This window comes from Semicossyphus pulcher, unplaced genomic scaffold (genome assembly GCF_022749685.1).
Source record: "Semicossyphus pulcher isolate SPU_LCO1_2020_fin unplaced genomic scaffold, fSemPul1.0.p SCAF_17, whole genome shotgun sequence".
Taxonomy (NCBI): domain Eukaryota; kingdom Metazoa; phylum Chordata; class Actinopteri; order Labriformes; family Labridae; genus Semicossyphus; species Semicossyphus pulcher.
Window position 1 is genome coordinate 28,435,284 of NW_027211681.1, and position 19,717 is coordinate 28,455,000.

At 44.4% G+C, this 19,717-nt stretch overlaps 3 protein-coding genes across 4 annotated transcripts in view; 2 read left to right on the forward strand and 1 right to left on the reverse strand.

Annotated features, from left to right (window-relative positions):
- The first annotated feature begins 4,625 nt into the window (after positions 1–4,625).
- On the forward strand, positions 4,626–10,317 carry tomm20b (translocase of outer mitochondrial membrane 20b). The gene is made up of 5 exons (XM_069665735.1): positions 4,626–4,846; positions 6,764–6,810; positions 7,080–7,161; positions 8,116–8,258; positions 9,661–10,317. Exons 1-5 carry the CDS (start codon positions 4,723–4,725, stop codon positions 9,703–9,705), a joined length of 441 nt encoding a protein of 146 aa, XP_069521836.1. The 5' UTR covers positions 4,626–4,722; the 3' UTR covers positions 9,706–10,317.
- A 561-nt stretch (positions 10,318–10,878) lies between these two features.
- On the reverse strand, positions 10,879–15,946 carry rbm34 (RNA binding motif protein 34). Of its 2 annotated transcripts, none has more exons than XM_069665885.1 (11): positions 15,782–15,946; positions 14,774–14,933; positions 14,490–14,620; positions 14,071–14,290; positions 13,580–13,639; positions 13,045–13,088; positions 12,871–12,954; positions 12,726–12,789; positions 12,612–12,654; positions 12,375–12,493; positions 10,879–11,526 (listed from the first exon to the last, which is right to left on the reverse strand). In XM_069665885.1, the coding sequence occupies exons 1-11, from the start codon at positions 15,802–15,804 to the stop codon at positions 11,146–11,148; spliced, it is 1,329 nt and encodes a 442-aa protein (XP_069521986.1). In that variant the 5' UTR covers positions 15,805–15,946; the 3' UTR covers positions 10,879–11,145. The 2 variants fall into 2 exon arrangements, with proteins under 2 accessions (XP_069521986.1, XP_069521985.1); XM_069665884.1 differs by having other exon boundaries at positions 14,774–14,948.
- A 267-nt stretch (positions 15,947–16,213) lies between these two features.
- The window catches only part of tbce (tubulin folding cofactor E), an 8,717-nt gene continuing 5,213 nt past the window's right edge, over positions 16,214–19,717 (forward strand). The window contains exons 1-9 of the mRNA XM_069665910.1: positions 16,214–16,301; positions 16,526–16,649; positions 16,984–17,068; positions 17,632–17,769; positions 18,355–18,440; positions 18,664–18,763; positions 18,943–19,045; positions 19,200–19,276; positions 19,613–19,705. Of these exons, the coding sequence (XP_069522011.1) occupies positions 16,535–16,649; positions 16,984–17,068; positions 17,632–17,769; positions 18,355–18,440; positions 18,664–18,763; positions 18,943–19,045; positions 19,200–19,276; positions 19,613–19,705 (797 nt within the window). The 5' untranslated portion in view covers positions 16,214–16,301; positions 16,526–16,534. The remainder of the gene's footprint in view (positions 16,302–16,525; positions 16,650–16,983; positions 17,069–17,631; positions 17,770–18,354; positions 18,441–18,663; positions 18,764–18,942; positions 19,046–19,199; positions 19,277–19,612; positions 19,706–19,717) is intronic.

Genomic DNA, 19,717 nt, shown 5'->3' on the forward strand with positions numbered 1-19,717 from the left:
TTTTAGTGGACGACCTTTGACCCATCAAGGATTATGTTGCAGCCAAAATACACAGAAAGCACTCCCAAATGAGGACCTCCATAACGTCCCCTGTTGGCTCGACTGGCCACTCTCAGTTAATGTGTAATAATGCTGAGGTCCACTGTAGGCACACACACACACACACACACACACACATACACACACACACCATAGAGCCTGTTCTCGGGGTAAATCTAGGTGGGAGGTTACGAGGTTATGAGGTCAAACTCTGCATTCCTCAGCAGCCTTGAGTGGTTTAAACACTCACACACACACACACACACACACACACACACAGTCAAAGTCAGTGATGTGAAAGGAGGCTGAGCTCCATCATTACAAACATGAACTTACTAAAAATAGATCACAGTAACACACAGTGTTTCTTATGTGTCTTTTTTACAGTTTGTACTTTCATTGATACGAACCTTTCTTCTGTTTCTGTTCTCACGTCTTCATTCTTTCATTCTTTTTCTTTTACCCGAAGCCGGAGATATGCTTGCTTGTTTTGGAGCGTCAGCTGTGCACGTCCTCAAAACGCTGCACATACGTGAGATGACACATGAACAGTAGGGGCACTGTCGAGGCAGAGGGGATGTGACGGGGTCAACACAGCAGCAGGGACAACAAGGGCAGAAAGTCGTGGAAACCTGCAAAACGATCATGAAATAAATATAAAGTAAGTTTTACAAGGTGTTCAACAGGAGTGTCTCCTGCAGGTCACCCCAGAGTCCAAAGAAGAAGACATCTTGTTTAAAAAGTGAACAACATGAGGCAACATGTCACACACACACACACACACACACACACACACACACACACACACACACACACATGCATGGCGGTATATTCAAACAACTGCTTGTTTGAAGGAGCTCCATCACTTCCTGTTAACAAATCCACCTCAGACCCCCTGATCCTCCTCTCAGCCCCCAACTGAGACCCCCCACGCCCCCACGTCCTGCGTGTGTGTGTGTGTGCGTGTGTGTGGGAAACTCCAATGAAGCCCATCTAACTCCTTACTAATCCGCCAAAGTCTCCCACAGCAGGGGGGGGGGGGGGGGGGTGCGTGCGTGTGTGTGTGTGTTTGTGTGAAAGCCCACCCATATTCCATGTTTTCCTGTTCTGCTCGGCTGCTCTCTCGCCCCTCCTCTCTCTCACCCAAAAATCATCACCCTCCTGACCGACTGATCACATGACCCGGTTTGTTTTCTGATGAGCCTACGTTTCCCACAGTGCAATGGGGTCCATTTAAGTTTCTTTAATTGAAATTGCTGTAGACGTAGAAAACCAATATATATGCTAAACTGTTAGCATGGAAGCTACCTTCACTGTGCAGGGTTAAAGTAAGATGTTAGCGATGCCTCCAGTGAAAATTAAAGGATGGTCTGCCCCTGAATTTTTCCAGGGTTGCCTTTTCTCACACGTCCCTCACAGCGGGCGATTTTCCCCGTTGGACGAGGAGCGATCTCAAGAGGCAGCACAGGACGTAAAAAGCACAACTAGCAAACGATTTCAGCGTCAGCCCTCGCGGCCAGAAGCTCCTGAATCTCTTCATCTCTCCAGTCTGCAGACGTCTTTGCTGTCGTGTGCTAAGCTGGAGCATACAAGCGGAGCCAAACGCAGGTTTACAGGTAACACTGATGTGAAGTCTCAGTGAGTGAGTCTGCAGGCCTGAGACAGACACACGACTCGCTGCTGTTGGTGTCTCATTGACTCGCTCCGTTGTGTGGGTTCATACGGCTCTGCTCCTCTTTGTCTCTGCAGCTTCAGCCATGCTAACGGTCCTCAGCGGAGGCTTCACACAGAGAGCTGCCATCTGTGGAGAGCAGGACGCTGCCAAAGCAAACACACACACATACACACACATACACACACACACCAAAGCAGGCTGAAGATACCTTAACACACACACATACACAACATGGCGGATGAAACCTGCGGATAAGCAGATACAGAATAAGAAACACACACATTACTCAGATTAAAGGCCTCAGTCTGCTTTAAATCAAACATCGTCGACCCCTTTGTAACTTCCTGAAACAACCCTTAAAATATTTAAATCTCCAACATACAACTGATCGATGAACATCGTGCAAATTGTTAACGTAGAGGGGTAATTTTGTGTGAAACGAATGGATTCAACAATTTAGGATCCAAATCTGGGACAAATATTTTTTTTGTAAACAAAGTCAATGCAAAGACACTGTTAATTGTTTTCGTGTAAGTTAAAGTTAAAATGTTTTAGTTTTTGTTTAAAGAAAACCAGTCCTGAGATTCTCCTCAAGTCCTGCAGCTGCATAAGAAATGTTCACACCAAACTCCATTCAAAAAACAGTCGTTTTAAAGTAGAGTTCTTGTCGTCTCACAGACAGACCTGACAGAGCATGAGCTCAGCCTCTTTACTAACCTGCCTCCTGATGTAGTTCTCTCAGCATCCTCTCAGCCTGTTTATTGTCATTAAATCTCAGTAACATCTGTTTGTTGTGGCTTCATAGCGCTGTAGTGAGACAGATCTCAGCCCACCTGTGACTTGCTAGACACAGTGAAACTGCCACTCAATGGAGACAGATGGACAGGCGCTTCACAGCTGAAACAGAACACCGGTAGTTGGTGTCCATCAGAGAAATCCTGGTGCTGATCCGAGCTAACAGCTCATCACACTGGGCACTGGTCAGCCTGAAGGAGCTGGAAGCAGCAGGAGAGTTCATCAGACACAGCTCAGGAGGAGGAGGGAGGTTAACCGAGACGTGTTCATCTCAGAGTGATGTTACGAACACAGGCAGGTTTTCCAACATATCTGGAAGGGCGAATAATTATGAGATGTGTTTAACCAACGTTGATCCGTTCAGAGCATAAACAGGTTTTCTCTGGCTTTTTCTGTCAGTGTGAAAAAGCATGAGGCCGTCTTAGTCTCCCATGAAGCCACAGGAAAGTTGGGATGAACTATACAGGTGTTTGTGTGTTGTTCATTCATGCAGCTGTAGGAGCTGCTGTCTGTTTAAATCCTTAATGGCATCAAACCTCTGAATATCAAGATATCACAGCTTGACAGGATGCAGAACACACACACACACACAACCTAGTGTGTGTGTGTGTGTGTGTGTGTGTGTGTGTGTGTTCTGTAGCAGATAGTGTGTATTCTCAGTGTGTGTGTGTGTGTGTGTGTGTGTGTGTGTGTGTGTGTGTGTGTGTGTGTGTGTGTGTGTGTGTGTGTGTGTGTATGTGTGTTCTGTAGCAGATAGTGTGTATTCTCAGTGTGTGTGTGTATTTTGTGTATGCTGGGATGGACCAACAGCTACCCCTGCTGAGAGACAGGAGTCACTGCAGGGTGTCTTCAGCCTCCTGTACCCATAATGCCACAGGGCGCGATGCTTGTTTCAGTCTGCCTGTCTGTGTGAGTCAGCGTCAGTCAGACAGGAACATATTTCACACTTTGACTTGAATCTGTGGTGCTCGCTGAGAGGAAACAGCTGATTCAGCCAAGATATGGACACAGACATGTTTTAACTGTACTGTAAAACATACACACAGAGATGCTTAAAATGCTTCAATATTTAAAGGGTCCGTTCACCCAAATTATAAACACATTCCCTCACAGCATTCACTGCTGGATTGGTTGTTTGGATAGTTTCCTCATAAGCCGCCCTGTTGTTCCTGGAAATGTGTGTTTTTAACAACCGGAGAAGGATTTTACATTCAATAGTTTCACACAAATTACTTATGATTTATTTTAGGCTGATTCTTTTTCTCTGCCAAACACTTGAAACAGTTTTCAGATCCCCTAAAATGTGATATAAGTCACTTCCCTACCGAACAGGATACGGTTAATAATCAAGAAGACTTTACAGTGTTTTTTGGTTGCTAGTACATTTCTACAGAGAGTTGGAGTTGTCCTGTATGGGGAAATTAGACTTGTTATTTTTAATCTTTGCGACAGATCTGGCAGCACAATAACTGAGAGAAGTTGAAAACATAATAAAAAATAATACATTAATAGTGGAATGAATTATACAAAAAGAATAAGCATGTTCATGTTTCCATATGGATGGAAAAGAGCACCAGAGACACGTAAAGCCTACTAACTATTTTATTAACCTTCATCAACAACATACAGGCATGTCACCTGTTAACAACAGTTTGCAAAAATACATAAAGTTGTAGGTATACAAAATTAAAACGAAAAAGCAACATGAGTCTAATGTAATTTTAAAGTGAGAAATTGGTTATACAAGTGCATACAGTGCTGAAGAATCATGTGTAAAGTTTATCATGTGTATCTAATAAATATCCCCATGTATGCAACTTAAATTCAGAATTCCTGTTCATTTTTAGACACCTAAACGGTATTATTGAAATTCCAAAAACGGCACTCCCTGTCCATTTAAAATTTAGATTTTACCAAGTTAGATAAGGTCATCTTTATGTGTTGTATACAGCCATGCATTATGTTGGTTTAGCCAGACCATATCGGTAATTTAAATAAGGCTGTTACTTTGATGTTTTAAGTTGTTTACTTTCAGTTCTTCAGATTTTCAGTCTGGCATTTTACAGACGCCTACAAGCTGTCAAACGCCGGGGTCCTTCCGGGTCCTTCAGCCCTGAGCTCCTCCGCCAGTCTCCAGCCGTTAGCCGACCAACGGTTAAAAAAACGACAAATTCACGAATAAACCTCCTCAAACGGACCCGGTCTCGGGAGTTATGATGGGCGGTAAGACCAGCGCGATGGCTGCGGGGGTGTGCGGGGCTCTGTTCCTCGGTTACTGCATCTATTTCGACAGGAAAAGACGGAGTGACCCCAACTTCAAGAACAGGCTGCGGGAGCGTGAGTGTTGACCTCTTCTTCCTCCTCTTCCTCCTCTTCCTCCACCAGGCCTCCGAGTCCGGATTCGGTCCAGTGTGGTTCGGTTCTGTTCGGTTCTGTTCGGCTCGGTTTGTTGTTTTGGCTTGCCGGCTAACGCTGTCATAGTAATAACTTGTGTCAAAGACGTCGTAGGACCACTACAACCCGTTAGGGCTTCTTCGATGCAGCTCGCTCGTCGATAAAGAAGAGTGACACTTTTAAAAGGGATATCGCTATTTCCCAGATGAGTTCAGGACAGGTCATTCCTTCCTAATCCTTAAACGTTATAAACTAGCGGCAGTGCTGAATGAGCTTTCACACTATTAGCTTGTGTCAAACGATTTGTTGTACCTGTACAACGTGTTCTGCCTTATTTGGTGAAGCTTTTACACCGAACTGCATTCAGTTTTCACAGATATTTTGACTTTTCCCACTAAACGACCATTTAACAAATTTTGTAGTGCATGATTATGACCTCAAACGAGTTCAAAAGGTCTTTAGGTTAATTCGGCTTAAAGTAGACCAACCAACAGGAAAATGCTAGTTTTTGTAAGCTCTTACTGTGCTCAGGAATAGTAAAATGCAGCTCTTATCTTTAAATATTAATACTATAGGTTTTGTATTGAATGTGTGATAGATCTCTAATGGAAAATTGGGCTCTACTTATCTAAAGCTCTAGGTATCTAGTGTCTGTGCACGCTCTCATATAGGTTATGTGTACTAAACTGTAGTTTGTACTTGCAAATACCATGAGAATACTAATTTAGCTCATTTAGTTGGAACAACTCCATATTTTGTTGCTTCACTAACATAATTTCCTTCTGCCTTTTGAAGAAAGAGTAGCATATGTTTGCCAAATAAAGAATGAGTTCTATGTACACTTTCTATTGTTACCTTGTCTTACGTCTGCCTGCTGTTGTGAGCGAGTTTTATTAGAAGAATTAAAAAGGTAACTGACAAACTGTTAAACTGGATTGGAGTAGGAATATTTGAAGAGACATTTATTATTGCTAAAGCGCTTCATGTCACATTCGATCTGATAGTCACCTTGTAGATTCCAGCAAGGTCGTGTCACATTTTCAATGGAGTTTGGTGGACTTTGCTGTTCTTGTTTCTTGTATTTGTCCAAGATGTCTCTGCTTATTAAAAACACTCTCTAACATCGCCCTGGTTTCATGCACACTGTTACATGTCACAATAATAGCGTTGTTTATTGGCACCTGAGCAGACTCATTCATAAGGCTGCTTCACAACAGCACGGTCAGCATCACAGTGACCACCTGGGCGTTCAGCCAAATGGAGATTATGGTGTTTCTCTTGAAAGGTGACTTTAGGTTGCTAAGTGAAACAGGTTGGCCTTTTGTTCCTGCGAGCAGAGGACCAGTAAGCTCCTGAGCAAACACACTAGTGTCATGGAGTCCATCATTTTCACCAGAGCTGCCTGTTTGTGAAGGGTTAATGATTTTTTTAAAGTGGTATCCAAGTGTTGAGCTCAGTTTTGGCTGTCAATCATTAAACCTTTCTCAGTCAAAGAGGGAGACTCTCACACAAGAGACTGTTGCAGTTGTGGTCTGGCTGGTGCTTGGCTTTAGTATAATGTAGGATCGAGACAGAGCAGAGATGAGCTCTCAGGGAGTTTGCTACTTGAACCAGAAACAGTGGTTACATAGCTCACTTCAAAGGCACCAGACTCACTAATCATTTAAAATAGCAAAGTCACCTGTTATTTGTACCTTTTGTTTTTTTCATTTTGTCGTAGGTTTAAAAATATCTCTTTAAAACCACAACAAAAAGACTCGTTCTTAGGGCAGCTGGGGGTCTGTCACTCCTCCTTGGTGACTCAGCGGTGGTTTTTGATGTAATGAAACGGTCATCTTTTGTTTTGTGTTTTCGTCGCAGGGAGGAGAAAGCAGAAGGTAGCCAAAGAGAGGGCGGGCCTCGCGAAGGTGAGCACAGCCACGACAGCATGTCAGTTCATTCACAACACATCAGTGTGCTCTGAGATGAGATGAGAACGTAAAACACAATGTGTCTCATTAGTTCATCGATGACCACAGACTAAACTGTAACCTGCGTTTCAAAGCCTTTTACTGTGTTTCCTGTTTGCTCTGTTTGGGTGGTAACGTTGTGACGCCAGAGACAACACAAGTATGTAAAAAGCAAAGAGAAGAGCTGTCATAAATACTTCCTGTGACTGAATGTGTTTGTGCTGCAGCTGCCAGACCTGAAGGATGCTGAGGCGGTGCAGAAGTTCTTCCTGGAGGAGATCCAGCTGGGGGAGGAGCTGCTGGCTCAGGGTAACAAATCAACAAATGATTTTCATTCAGGCTTCGACCACTCTAGTATGAAAATATGGAAAGATCTCCACCAAGACGAGCGTTTAACAGCTTCTTCAGAAATAATCACGGCCCATACTTCAACACCTCATCCTTCAAATACACTGCAGGTGTAAACAGGAAGCAGGTTGTCTACTCTGTGTTTCTTAGTCGCAGGAAATACGACACACAAAGGACGGAAAAGTAAGCAGATATTTCTTTGTTTGGACCGAAGACGACGTGAAACTGTTACTGAAAGTAACACACGAGTATCAGCAAGAAGCCTTTATCATCACCACATACAGAAAACAACGTAATTGCGAGCGCCCCTACCAGGTGCTTAAAAATACATACACACAATCATTCCACACACACACCAATCATAGATCCATAAGACAATAAAACGATGAAACAAGGCAGGTGAAAGTGCATTGGTGTAAGCTGCCAGACTATAATATTGCACAAGCATATTAAATATATTGCACAGATTGTCTAATAAATAAAATGTCAAAGTTTAAAGTTTTAATGTGGGTTTACTGGAGAGCTAAGAGCCGCTGCACTCATGAGCGCCGCCATCTTGCTTTAAGGCTATAAGGCAGCCAGTGCAGCGGACATCAAAGATTAAGAGTCATTGCCATGGCAACGGATTATCCACACAAGAAAACTGAAATGGCAGAAGATATGAAGGCTTAGCTTAAATGTTTTGTCCTCAGGTTTAAAAACCGTTTGAGCAATAAGACCCAATGATGAAGTAAACGTGTGTCTAAACACGCGACATTCACTTTTTGAAGCTAAGGCCGAGTCCGCAGGTTTTTCAAAAGTCTCCATGTAAGCGTTCAAAAGCGCCGGAGTAGTGTGGAAGAAAGAACAAACATTCGTGTTTCAACACTTGTTTCTGTGGAGTCTGTCAGTGTGTCCTCATACTTTGCTCCACAGGAGACTATGAGAAAGGTGTGGACCATCTGACCAACGCCATCGCGGTGTGCGGTCAGCCTCAGCAGCTGCTGCAGGTCCTGCAGCAGACTCTGCCACCGCCCGTCTTCCAGATGCTGCTCACCAAACTTCCCAGCATCAGCCAGGTGAGACAAGCAGTCCTTATTCCTCATCCTTCTGTTGTTTGCATCTCCACCGGCTCACACAAACTGGTCTCTGGTCTCTGGTCTCTGGTCTCTGGTCTCTGGTCTCCCTCGGATCCACAAAAGGACCAAAATGGTCACAAATAAATAGATTTTTTTCCTTGCTGGTTCATATTTATTCAGGCTGCCCCCACAACATTGATCTAAAGTCATTCAAGTAGCCCATCAGTCCAGAATCAGCCAAGTACCCCCACATCCCTACAAGCGGTCATAACATGCCGAGGTAGCCCCAAAACCCCTTAACTGGGCCACAGTGATGTAGTCCCTTCACTTCCCTTCTAGATTAACTAAGCCTGCCCCCACAGCTCCCAAGCTGTTGTAATATCAGCCAGCGTGCACCCACACTCTGTAAAACCTGATTCACAAGTAGCCATGTAACCCCACAACTCCCGAACTGGCCCAGGCCCCAGCAACGCCTAACTGGTGTAGAGTCAGTCAGACAGCCCCCCCACCTCTAAACGGGTCTAGAATCAGCTCGGTAGCACCAACACTTCCTAACTCGTCCTACTTTAGCCGGATAGCTCCACACTTCTCAAAGCAGTCCAAAGTAACTCGGATAGCATCCACAACTCCCGGCTCAAGTTGTGAGCCCGGCTCAAGTTGTGAGCCCAACTCAATTTGTTTGCCCCATCAGGGAACGGACTGGACCAGAATCCCTGTTAACAGGTCATTACTTGCCAAGGTAGCCCAGACATTCCCGAACTGGTCTAGAATTAGTCAGGTAGCCCCAACAGCTAATCAACTCGTCCAGAATCAGCAGGGTAGCACTCACAGGCTGGTTAAACCCCCCACGTCGCCCTAACTGGTCCAACATTTCCAGAATCAGCCGGTCCAGAATCAGACACACGGTGCTGATTTCTCACCATCTTTTCCAGAATCAGCAAGGACGTCCTTAACTCTCCTCCCTTGGACCTAAGTTTGGCAAGGTAGCCCAGATTTCTCACTAGCTAGTCCAAAAACATTCCAACCTCTACCACGCCACAGTGAACCAGGTGGACAAGGTTTCTGTCAGACCAGTGATCAGACATGATCAGAAAGCTTGTCCCATTGTCCCAACAGGACCTAGAATCCGCTAAGTAGTCCACATGTCTCCTCCACTCCTCCCTAACTTTATCACAACCAACCAGATAGTTCAGGCTTCTTCCAAACCGGGCCATAATCAGCAGGTAGTCCCCTCCCCCCACTCTGTAGGCAGTCTAGAATCAGGTTGACATCCAGGTAGCTCCAACCCCTCCCTGACTGTCCAGAATCTCCTCATCCGCCTTCTTCCTGCTCCGTCTGGTCTTTGTGTTGTTTTCCTGTGGAATCGAACCAACGAGCTGTGAATGTGTGTTTTCTGTTGCAGCGTATTGTGAGTGCACAGAGTCTGAGCGAGGACGATATAGAATAAGGCGAGGATCGAGCGGAACCATCCCCCACCTCCCCTTATTCCTCACCCTGCTCCTCCTCGTGTGGACTCCTCCTTCTGTCACGTCCTGCCAACGCCTCGGCCTCCATCACTCCGGCCGACGTCTGTCACTTCCCATCAAGGCGTCCTTAAGGAAATTCATTTTTTATTCCTGGTTTGTCCATGGCAGTAGTGTTTGTTTTTTATACTTTAATTACCCGTTTTTGGGGTATTAGGAGTATCTCGTCATGAAGTCCAGAGAACTACAAGAGCCCGTCCCGTTCCACCATCAGTAGGTTTGTGTTAACTAACTGGACCGGGTGTTGAAAACAGATCAGCTTCTTCCTTCAGGGTGGTGTAGCACACATCCTGACAGCGTCACGTACCAGGTTTACACTGTCTGACATGTTTGTACCAACCATATTCATGGTTCTTATATCAGTGGTAGAAAGTTACAGGAGCAGGAATCAGATGCTTCGGCGTATTTATTGTTTTGTTATCGGTCGTCTTTCTGTTCGGTTCTAGACTTGGAAACACTTTTTAAAAAGTGATATTTTTTTGTTCATCGTAAAGAGGACGTCCCTCTTTAGGAAAAATAAAAATGTGAACAAACTATGAAGTCGTCTTCTGAGTTTATTTGAAATGTGTCAGCCGGGGGGTCCTGTTCCTGAGCCTCCGGCTGTTTGACTTCTGCCTGATGTGTTGGAGTCAGAAGTGACCGAATGTGGACGAGAGGAGCAAGGGGGAGAAAACGCTACGGTATCAGCTAACGCTAGCACTAATGTGGTTAGCAAGGTGCAGCTATGATTCACAGCAATCTTAATTTGGATGTTAATTTTGTCTTCAGAAAAACAGGCAACCTGTCACTCACAGGTAGCCCCGCCCTAACCCCTCCCCTCCTCCTGGTCTGTGTGACTCTCAGTGGGAGCATCAGTGACTAAATGAACATCATGCTGTGTTGAAGAAGACTTGAAACTAGAGACTGAGACCATAAAGTCATTAGGAACATGTTTACTGAGGGAATACATCAGGAGAGGAGGAGGAGCATGTTCTCATAGACTTCTATAGGATCACTCAGTTGCCGTGTCCCCTTCTCGTACGTTCTCAAAGGTCTGAACTCTTTGTAGATTTTGTACCGTGAGATGAAATCAAACATCACAACTGTTTTTGGTCTAAACTGATTTATGATTTACAGTCTGCAGAAACTTCCATCTCTGAACAACAAACTGTGAAACAGTGAAAGAGAAAATATTTATTTGAACACGATAACAGACAATTGAATCCAACACGACAGCAGGACAACAAAGGGCTACAGAACTGTGATGTAAGTGGTTGTTAGCATTTTGACGCCACATCCACTGAAGGTTACTTAGACCAGGACCTGACTCCTCTAAACAGCTGAGTGAGTGCTGGAGCAGGTAGAGCCCGATCACTGTCGAGTCCTCAGATATGAACAGTCTTTTTTGGCTTCACTCTCTTCTTCACTCCTTTCTTGTTAGTCTTTTTCTTTGGATCAGCCATCTCTCCTTTGAAGGACGTGGAGCTTTTGATCGACCTCTGCTGGTTTCCAGAGAATTTCGGAGACTTGAAGCCTCCTCGACTGCCTCCTCTCTCCCTCCCCGAGCCCTTCATAGGACTCTTCATAGGACCCTTGGCGGGGCCCTTTGTTGGGCCCTTGGCGGGGCCCCTGCCAGCCTTCCCTGTTGGTGCTTTGCTGTCATTTTTCTTCAGCTTCTCCTTCTTCACCGACCTCTTCACCCGGATCGTCCTGCCCTCCAGTTTGGTGCCGTCCAGCTCCAACGCCAGCTGCACCAAGTCAGCGCTCTGCGACAGGAAGACACCAACAGGTACAAAATCATTAACACTCAAATATCTTACACCTCATAAAATCATCTTAATACCTCTGCAGAACTCACAAACGCACAAGTACAGTGAGCCTTATGTCACGATACAACGGAATAAAAGATGTCGCCATAAAGGACACTGTTTTGAATCCTTGGCTCTGTTGTTACATATTTTGGCTCTAAATGATTAAAAAGTTCTTGTTGTTTCCACTGACAGGCTCAGATTGTTCTTCTAAGTGTGTGACAACATGACAGAAAGGATCCCTACAGAGATAGACCTTTTTGTTACAGAGGAAGATGATTGTTTTAACCACACACAGACGTTACATCGCTCTCTGCACACACACCAGACTCCATTCAGAAAAACACTGATTTAAGCTCACAGAAAATCGCTGGTCTAATGTTGCCTCAATTTTAAACTTTGGTGTTTTAATGTGATGATGATGGTTTATTCGAACCATCACGATTCTTACGCGACACAAAAAAGTCACAGAAACATTTTGATCACCAGACTGCGTTAAGAAAAACAGCAATTTTACCTTAAAGAACAGGAGGAGTTGTTGGTCTGTTTCAAATGGTTAGCTCTGAACCCCCAAAATATTTGTTCAAAACAAAATTAAAGAACAAACAATCTAACTAATCGAGGCAGTGTTACACCAGCAGCTCCTGTGTCCTGTGAGGTTAAGTCGGTGTTTTTCTGAATGGAGTCTGGTGTGTGTGCAGAGAGCGATGTAACGTCTGTGTGTGGTTAAAACAATCATCTTCCTCTGTAACTAAAAGATCTATCTCTGCAGGTGAAAACAGGAAGCCGGATTTGAGTCGTCGTACCTCAAAGAGGACGTAGCCGAATCCTTTCCCCAGCCCAGAGTTCTGGTCTCGCACCAGCCGCACAGCCTCCACCACACCACACTCCTCAAAGTGCCGCCGAACAGCCAGCTCGTTTATCTCTGTACACACACACACACACACACACACACACACACACACAGAGCAGGTTAATCTCAACACAGACAGACACAAACATGAACCCTCTGTAATCAACAGTCACTCTGCAGAGAGACTCACCGAACGACAGATTCCCCACAAACACGGAGCGCTTGTGATCGTGCTGCAAAAGAAGAAACATGTCAGGATTCATTCAGTTCAACAGATTCACACTCAGGAAGGTCTGAGACTCACTGAGGAGCTGTCGGTCACTCTGTCCACTCGGATGTGAAAGTCTTTCTCGATCTCCATGCCGTTCCTGTCAGACACACGAGGAGAAGCTCGTTGATGATGAAACACTAAAGCGACTGCGTAATAAAACACTGAGCGAGCGTCTGACCTCTCTAACGCCTTGGTGACTCCCTCCTCGTCTTTAAACACCACGTAGGCGTTCATGCTCTGCTTTTTAGGATGAACTTTGCGTCTGTGAAGTAAAAAGAAAATCATTTATACAGAGAGAAGATCCGATTGTTACAAACTCTCTGTGAACTCTACAAGAGAGAGAGAAACTTACTGAATGACTGCGACTTTGCGCGACATGGAGGGGTCCTCTCTGACCTGCAGGGAACAAACAGAACATTGTGTTGTGTAACAGCAGCGAGATGAGGTGGCTCCAAAACTCTGACTGTATCAAAGTGTTTGAGAAAAAACCCTCAAGCCTTTTTTAATTACAACAAGAACTCTCCCACCGCCTCGGGCTTTTCTGACAGAGGTACAGATATCGTTTGTTTTTTACTCCTGTTGTATCGAAGTTTACAATTCTGTGAACCACATCTTTCTTTATGGGGGGGTCGCTGCTCAAAAAAGGTTCCTATAAACATGATTTTACTAGTTTTTGTTTCTCACAAGTTTACGACTTTAATCTCTGAATTTTCACATCTTTTCTCAGAATATTTCTCTTCTCCTCCTGCTCCATTTATTTATTTATTTATTTATTTATTCCTCCACCACAGATGCTTTACAGTCACGACGCAGGGATTCCTGATCCATCTGTGTTTTTATAAAGACTGAACTACATGATCACAAAAACGCTTTGTTGGTTTTTTTACCACGGAGCGAAACCGGATGGACTCGATGGTTCCTTTTTCCCTGAAGAGGCTCTGCAGCGTCTGAAAGACAACAAACAAACAGAACAACAAATGTGAAGCTCCTCCTCTCTCCGAATAAATCATCAACCAATCAGTTTTAAAGCTTTGAAGGAACAAGTGAAGCTGTGGAAATCATATCAGAGCTCTTTGGAAGGAAAAGGTCATCCAAGATCGTCTTCTGTTCCATTCACTCTCATTTAGTTCGGCTCATTATTTGGACCTGATTTACAGCCGCGCACAGGAAACTACAACAACATCCCAGAACTCGTCCGTTAGGAGAAACGGCTGAAAACACACAAATATCCCCAAAATGAACGACTAGAGATTTGCAATGAGACGAACGAGCTGCAGACGCCAGAATCAGAACATTAACAGGGAAGAAGCTGCAAATACATAAACAATTCATCGACTCAGATTTAGAGTTCATTTCTTAAACTCCGTCCTCTCTGTACCTTCTTGGTGCAGCCGACGGGCAGGTTTCCTACAAACACCGTCCTCTTCTTCTTTATCACCTCCTCCTCCTTTCTGGCTCTCACTTTCTGTCTCTTCATCACCCACTGCTCCACATCCTTCTCCCCGCCCGCCTCCGATGCTTTCCTCTTCTTCTGCTTCTGCTTCGCGGACGTCTCCTGCCCTCGCTCGTCCTCGTCTGCCTTCAGTAAACTGCTCTCTCTGTAACAGAAGAAAGGGAAACAGGAAATGAGAACAAGAGTCAAATAAATCCAGGAAGTGAGGTTTTTTTGTGATTGTTTTCTGAACAAATGACTTAAACAATATTTAGCTGAGAAAACGTGAGAAACAGGACGTAGAGAAGAAAAGGACAGAAGAAGAAGAAAGCTGACAGAGAAAGGACAGCTGACTGATTCCTCACCTGTTCTCCAGCTTCTGATCAGCTTCTGATTTGTCCTTTAGCTGCTTTTTCTTCTCCTTCTGGCCCAGCTGACCTTTGACCTCAGGAGTTTCCTTCTGCTGCTCCTGTGCTCCTGTACTCTTCCGAAGAGGCTGCCAGGATTACAACAACAACAAAAAGCTCACTAATGTATCATGTCTGGATAAATCCGCCGCTGCGTATAGTTCCTGCCAACTTTCCTGCTGCTGTGTTACTGACCCCCTGACCCTTTCTTTAACGAAGCTGTGCATCTGTGTGAGACTCACCTTGGGTGCAGGCTGGAACAGAAGCTGTGCAGCCGGTGCAGCGCTGCTGAATAAAGCCGTCAGCGATGATCCAGAGGCTGCAGAGTTCTTCTGGAACAAACTTCCAGACACCTGACCCACCACGTAATCGGCAGGTTGTTGTGCCGGCGTCGCCTCCTCACTGCAGACGGAAACACTGAAGTGAAGACGAAGCAGCGCTCAGAAAACATGACACAACAGGATCCAGTGTTTTCACATAGTTACAGCTGGTAGGAGATTAAGGGGGGAGGAAACAGGATGTCTGCCCCCTTGCCATGAACACCGGTCGCAGGCCAAACAGCCGGCTATTTTATGAAATTAATTCTTGAAGCATGATGAACATGATGATCGATAAACCAGCTTAAAAGTCTGCATCACTAATCGAAAACTAATTACCAACTATTGTAATAATCAAAAAATCGTTTTAGTATCTATTTCAAGCAGAAATGTTAAACATGTTCTGGTTTTGGCTTCTTAAGTTTGCGCTGCTCTTCTTTGAGAAATGACTGTAACTGAAGACGTTGTTTGGACTAAATGAGCGATTTGAAGACGTCACTTTGGGCTCTATGAACTTTTAGGAACAAAGAGATTTTTCAATTTGTCATTAAAATACTGACAATGAAAAGAATCGTCTGTTGCAGCCCCACTGATTATATTGCTCTAGTTACAACACAATGCTTTGGCAACGAGTCTTTATTATTACAGTTTGATCAGTCATTCATAGTCATGGTGTCAATATGAAAAGCTAAATACAGACTGTGAGTGCTAAGGCACAAGTAGCCCAACTGGTCTTTGGAATAATTGACTTGTGTTTTCGATCGGGTAATCAAACTCATTAATCTATTTAAAAATGTAAGATCAGTATGACGGAACAGTTTCTTGTTGCCTGCCAGATTGCTGCTTCATTTCAAACTGTCTGAAACTAATCTGTGTTAAAAGACGCAGGTTGCCTGTATGCACGTTAACTTGGGGAATAAAGTGTAAACAAACCTCTGTTTAAGTTTCTTCTTCATGGCTTCTTTTAGATTATTCCGCCGTAACTCGAAGACTGACTTCCGGTCTGTTCTTATAATGAAAAAAGTTATTTGTCAAGTAAAATGCAGCATTTAAAGAAATTTACTTCAATAACATGATCGCTACAGTATGTTCACACGTTTTTCTTCCAGCAGCACGGCCGTCCCACTGCGAAATATTTCCCTCCAGGTACGCGTTTGTGGGGGCACAACAGTTCCTTTACAGCTCCGTCATTAACGTTGATTTAACACGAAACCAACTTTCAATGTACTAATGAGAAATAAATAGACTTCATGATCTATTACCTAAAAAGACACTTATATTTTCCATAATGCATTTTAGCTTACGTTTTATTTGGGAAATGTTTGTAAGAAATTGGTGCAACTTCCAAATCAGTCACTTCCGGTTAACAGTAGACTTGAATTGTTTTGATTTGGAAGCTAACGCTAGCTCAGTGCCTTAAAGAGTCTAAAATCTACATCTTAAAGCGTCAAAGGTAATTATTGATTTATGATAATGTCAGTTCTTATTTTACGTCTTTTTTAACCTACGTGAGGAAATTTAAGGATAAATGTAATAGCGTTGTGTTTTTAAGATACAAAACATCCCCACTTTTAGTTTAACTGATGTAAAATGAAGTTTGGTTTAGCAGCTGGTGAACGTGATTCTCATGTTAGCTCTGCTCCTCTTTGATTCCGGGTTTGTTTCCCTTAATGACAGCGGGCTTCGATGGGAGTGGACCACACGGAGCCGGGGGTGCCGGAGGACGCGGTGGGCAGACGGGTGTCCTGCGAGGGGGAGCGGGCCACAGTGCAGTATGTGGGTCTGGTGCCACCGACAGCAGGCAAGTCATTCAGACCCGGAAATAAATAATAGGGTCCAGGTTAAAAATTCCAGAACTATCCTTTAACACTTTAATAGAGCAGGCCAAAATAAAGTTAGGGTTCAGATATCTTTTTGGACTTTAGTTTGTTGACAGCACAGTTTTTAGAACTTCGTCTATAATTAACAAAGAAGCTGAATAAAGTTGTTTATGTATCATAATAGTGAATAATCCTGATGTATCCAGCCTGAACCACCACATGCAGTCAGCCTCTGAGTTTGCAGAGTTGCCCCCTCACACTGGCTGCTGCTGAGATCATAAAGACCAACACTAATGTGTTGATGTGTGTGTTCAGGGCTGTGGCTCGGCGTAGAGTGGGACAACCCAGAGAGAGGAAAACACGACGGCAGCCACGAAGGAGTCCAGTATTTTACATGCAGGTGATTCTCAGCAGCTGCTATTTCTGTTACTCTTTTACTCTTTGCTTCAATACCAAGAAATAAACCAAGTTATTAATAATCTCTGTATTTCATTATCACAGTTTTTCATTACCAGAAAGAGAGGATCCTCTAGAGGAATCATGAGAGGATGTAAAGCTGTGGAAATGTGTGGAAAGAAATATGTAGCTCAGATTGTTTTCTCTCACGTTAAGTGACTTTTCATGTTGTGTTTTTGTGTCACAGTGACAGATTTAGTAATCTTCAGGTGTATGCATTCGATACACTTCCATAAAGGTTTTTTATAAGGCATTATAATACATATTTGTGATGTATTAAAAGTTCTTGTATCCTAAGATCAGACGGAGAATGAATTAGTTTTATTTTCTCGTGTCTTCAGGTAAGCATTTCTCGAAGTAATTCATATCCTAACATTACAGATACATTTTTTAATTAATACAATAAGAGTCAAGAGCTCAATCATCAATGAAATGAATCATCCTCTGATGTTATATTTTAAGATGTGATCAGTCTGAAGTCAAGGGTTGTTTCTCCCCACGTCTCAGACACCCTAAAGGAGGCTCCTTTGTGCGTCCAGGGAAGGTGAGCTTCGGGGTGGACTACCTGTCGGCGGTGGAGCAGCAGTACATTTATGACACAGAGAAGAACTACATGGAGTGGGAGGGGCGCAGCAAGAAGCTCAGGTAGGATGATGTCGTCACATCGAACGGCCTGAATGAGAGGAGAGAGAGAGAGACCTTTTTGTTATAGATGATTTTCTAACCACAAACAGACGTTACATCGCTCTCTGCAGACACACCAGACCCCATTCATAAAAACACTAATTTTACCTCACAGAGCACAGGAGCTGCTGCTCTGCTGCTGCCTCGATCAGGAGGTTTGTTTGTGTGACTTTGGGGTTTTAAATGGATCGATGTGATCTAACACAGTATTTGTTTAATACAGAATAACATAGCTAACAAGAAAGTGTTCTGTGAGGTAAAATGGAGTCTGGTGGCTTTGAAGGGAGCGATGTAGTAGCTATTTTTGTTTTTAAAGAATACTGAATTTATCTTGTGGCTTTCTCTGACGTAGTGTTTTTATCTGGTCTTTCCTGGAAATCGGCTTTAACCTTTGTTTGCCTTTATTTAGACTCCGCCTCTTATTTAGGTCTTCCTGCTCTGACATCACTGGTTTGCAGAGACTGAGTGTGAAACTAAAGAAGAGGACACATCATTTAATATGTCAGTGTGTGAGGATGTACCTCCTTTAATCCTCTCTCTCTACAGTTTTGAGATTCTAACATCAGTGTTGCTGTGCGGCTGTGAAGTGAACGGACCCGGACCGGACGGAGAAATCAGGAACACAACACCACGTATCTTTTTATGGACACATCGGGCGGCGTGTCTTGTGACCGGGCGTGTGTTCTGGCTTTATTTCGGCCTCACTGGTTACTCAGTTGGTTACGATGAAAATAAATAAAAGTGTGACATTCAGTATAGATCAACATTGGTCAGCACTACTCAGACTACAAACAGAAGCCGGGACACTTCCTGTACTAAATTCAGCGATTGTGAGTCCTTAACAGTGGTGATCAGTTGTTCGGTGGTTGGACCTGAGTAAGACTCTGGTGTCCTGCTGGGAGGACGTGTCAGCCATCACCCGGCAGCTCAACCAGCTGGAGGGACTACAGCTCAGGTACGCAATGCTCAGATGACCTGTGTGTGTGTGTGTGTGTGTGTGTGTGTGTGTGTGTGTGTGTGTGTGTGTGTGTGTGTGTGTGTGTGTGTGTGTGTGTGTGTGTGTGTGTGTGTGTGTGTGTGTGTGTGTGTGTGTGTGCGCGCGCCTCCCTCCTAACATCTCATGTCATGTTTCAGCACCAACAGGCTGCGGCTGCCCTCTGAGCCCTCGGCTCACTGCGAGGCGTTCTGCAGACTGAAGACCCTTGCCCTCAACAGCTGCGACCTCACCTGGCCTCAGGTACACCTCACACAACACACCTCCACACATCCTGATCCCTCCCCTTCCTGTCAACTGTCAAAATAAAAGTATCTACAAAGTGAAGCTGGTGTTCACATGATTCCTGTTTAAGAATGAATCCGTGATTCTTTGTCTCTCTGCCGTCTCTGGTCAGATCCTGGAGTGCGCCCCCATGTGGCCACAGCTGGAGGTTCTGAGTGCCGAAGAAAACAACATCACAGAGCTGCAGAGGTGACGCTGCCGTCTGTCCTCGTGTGTGACCTTCAGAGTGTGTGACCTTCAGAGTGTGTGTACTTCCGAGTGTGTGACTTTCAGAGTGTGTGTACTTCAGAGTGTGTGTCCTTCAGAGTGTGTGACCTTCAGAGTGTGTGTACTTCCGAGTGTGTGACTTTCAGTGTGTGACTTTCAGTGTGTGACTTTCAGTGTGTGACTTTCAGAGTGTGTATGTGTGTACCTTAGAGTGTGTGTACTTCAGAGTGTGTGACCTTCAGAGTGTGTGTGTGTGTGTGTGTGTGTGCCCTTCAGAGTGTGTGACTTTGTGTAACTGTGATTCTGATGTGTTCACAGGCCGGAGGGAGTCCTGCAGTCGCTGAAGACTCTGAGTCTGTGTGGAAACCCTTTACATCAGGACAGTGTGCTCAGTGTAGCTGCTCTGCCCAGGTACAACACACA

What these genes read in the sequence shown, in the direction of transcription:
- tomm20b (XM_069665735.1), top strand. Translation starts at nt 4,723, where the DNA reads ATGATGGGCGGTAAGACCAGCGCGATGGCTGCGGGGGTGTGCGGGGCT. An exon ending in GGAGGAGCTGCTGGCTCAGG is followed by an intron (nt 7,162 to 8,115) that starts GTAACAAATCAA and finishes TTTGCTCCACAG; the next exon opens with GAGACTATGAGAAAGGTGTG. An exon ending in AACTTCCCAGCATCAGCCAG is followed by an intron (nt 8,259 to 9,660) that starts GTGAGACAAGCA and finishes TTTCTGTTGCAG; the next exon opens with CGTATTGTGAGTGCACAGAG.
- rbm34 (XM_069665884.1), bottom strand. Translation starts at nt 15,804, where the DNA reads ATGAAGAAGAAACTTAAACAGAG. An exon ending in CCGTCGGCTGCACCAAGAAG is followed by an intron (nt 13,640 to 14,070) that starts GTACAGAGAGGA and finishes GTTGTCTTTCAG; the next exon opens with ACGCTGCAGAGCCTCTTCAG. An exon ending in CCATCCGGTTTCGCTCCGTG is followed by an intron (nt 13,089 to 13,579) that starts GTAAAAAAACCA and finishes TGTTCCCTGCAG; the next exon opens with GTCAGAGAGGACCCCTCCAT.